At 40.7% G+C, this 2,065-nt stretch overlaps 1 protein-coding gene across 1 annotated transcript; it reads right to left on the bottom strand. All coding sequences in view use genetic code 11, as the record gives it.

Moving 5' to 3' along the window:
- Positions 1–652: 652 nt before the first annotated feature.
- Positions 653–961, bottom strand: EGR_10721 (hypothetical protein; the record flags this gene model as incomplete). The annotated part of the gene is made up of 2 exons (XM_024499970.1): positions 653–803; positions 888–961. The coding sequence occupies 2 exons, from the start codon at positions 959–961 to the stop codon at positions 653–655; spliced, it is 225 nt and encodes a 74-aa protein (XP_024345618.1).
- Between the last annotated feature and the right edge of the window lie 1,104 nt (positions 962–2,065).

Raw genomic sequence — 2,065 nt, 5'->3', positions numbered from 1 at the left:
GTTTCCCAGACAGAGATTAGTGACTGTTGGGAGAAGAGTCATACAGAATCGAGATAGATATACAAACAGGTTTGTTATGCCCGTTATTTTAGTGCTGCAGAAATTAGAATCGTAACTTAAGATGAGTTGTCTAAATTCACTCAAATGCTCCCTTTGCAAGCAATGCCTTTTTTGTAGTTTCATCTTGAACTCCCTTTAATACATCCTGATGACAATTTTTGCAAGTATATAGAGCTGGAAAACCTTGTCGAATGCAAAGAGACTGTACACCATCATGTACCTGTATTTTACATGGGATAGGAGGATCCACAGTTGATTGTTGGCAAAGTGTAATGCAATTAATCGTAATGTCAATGCAAATGCCTGTACCCTGCCTTGTCTTATTCAACACGCAAAATATGCTACTTTGTAAAGCCAAACCTAAAAGAAGTGAGGCTGTCTACCAGTAAAATCACCTGGCATTGTGTGTTTCAGTGATTAGGTATGTTTTTAGGCCAAGTGCTTAAGAAGCGCGATCAGCTTACGACAAACAGTGCTGTTAGCAGTTCAGTCCCTGCCTCCATTCAAGCTAACACAAACAAATTACTATTATCCGTATTATTTTATATATATTTACATATGTTTATGGTAGATCATATTCGGTTACGGCGAATCAGGAGAGCGATGGTGGAGGGCGAAAAGTACGAATGCCGATCTGAAGGTGCATGAACACGTGCCTCACATGAAACGGACGCAGCTGATGAACATAGTATAAAAGGCGACACAACTCAGCACACAAGTGAGTATCACCTAAAGCAAGTAGACTGCAAAGGAAATGGGATTCGAGCATTGGTCAAGCCCGTATGCGTAGAAGCTGGTAACTGTGGGTGAAAGCAATCACAGCTCACAACATATGATACCATGTGCCCTCTGTGTACTGTCTGTGGTGGTGTCGTTGTGTGTGGTGTCGATTCCGAGTCATGACACCGGTTTGCTATTATGATTATCGTACACATCAACATGTGTGACATTTCTGTCACGCTGTCTGTCGATATTTTTTGACAGACATAAGATCCCCTAGAACTACAAGACAGTGGTATTTTCCAGCCTCCGGGATATCTCTAACGCTGACGCCTAGCTGGAATATCTGAATTTAAAGTGACCCATTGTAATTCCTTGAAATTGGATGAATGGCAGGTAGGCTTGTTTATTTACATGATTATTAAATAAGGCAATCTCTCGTTACAAAACTAGCCATTAATTATCCTAGTTAGCTACACTAAATTAGTACTCTATCCTGACAGTGCGCCAAATAAGGCAACAGACAGTAAAGTGAAGTGCTTTAGCAACAACTGTTATGATAAAAACAAGGAATTAATTGCTTTGGACTCGGTCTAGTAGAGGTAGTTATCTTTCGTAGGTTCCACTCCTTTCATAGTCCATATCAAGGAACGAATTTGTCGGTTTTCTTTGTTTATGTGTTTACTATCGTGCTATTGTGTCTGTCTCACTCTGCTAGGTTTACTTGAATTCCAATTCCGACTTTCACAAATTCTAATAGTTGGATTCCGTTGATCATCGTCCGTACATGTACGCTATTTAGAGTCAATTTCTGGCAGTGTGACACATGTAGCTGAGCCAATCGCATGAAGAAAATTGGAAGTTGACAATGATGGTGACGAGGATGACGATGACTTACTAGTCAAAGCTTCGATAATTTGCATTGTTTATATTGTATGCAACGTGATTAACGACTCCACCTGCTGCCTACCTACACATCCACCTACCGCTGCACTACTGTTGGTCTGCAGAGTGGACGGGCAAAGACGGTGACTACGTGTTGACACAGCTATTAGGCAGTAACATTATTTACAGATGTTAATTGCCCGCCACTGGCGAAGAGGATATCACATACAGATGGCGCCATACCTAGAAAAACAACTTTGAAACAGTTTTAGAAATTCTTCAAAATGCAACTCTCTAAATCCAGCCAAGACTATGAAGTCAACGCCATTCATTTTCTCTTGGAACATCTGATCGTAAGAAGGACTAAACAATAGTCCTCTTTCCTCTCCCTCTTCCAAAA

This window comes from Echinococcus granulosus, assembly GCF_000524195.1.
Source record: "Echinococcus granulosus chromosome Unknown EG_S00258, whole genome shotgun sequence".
Lineage (NCBI taxonomy): Eukaryota > Metazoa > Platyhelminthes > Cestoda > Cyclophyllidea > Taeniidae > Echinococcus > Echinococcus granulosus.
This window is presented reverse-complemented; position numbering and strand designations above follow the sequence as displayed.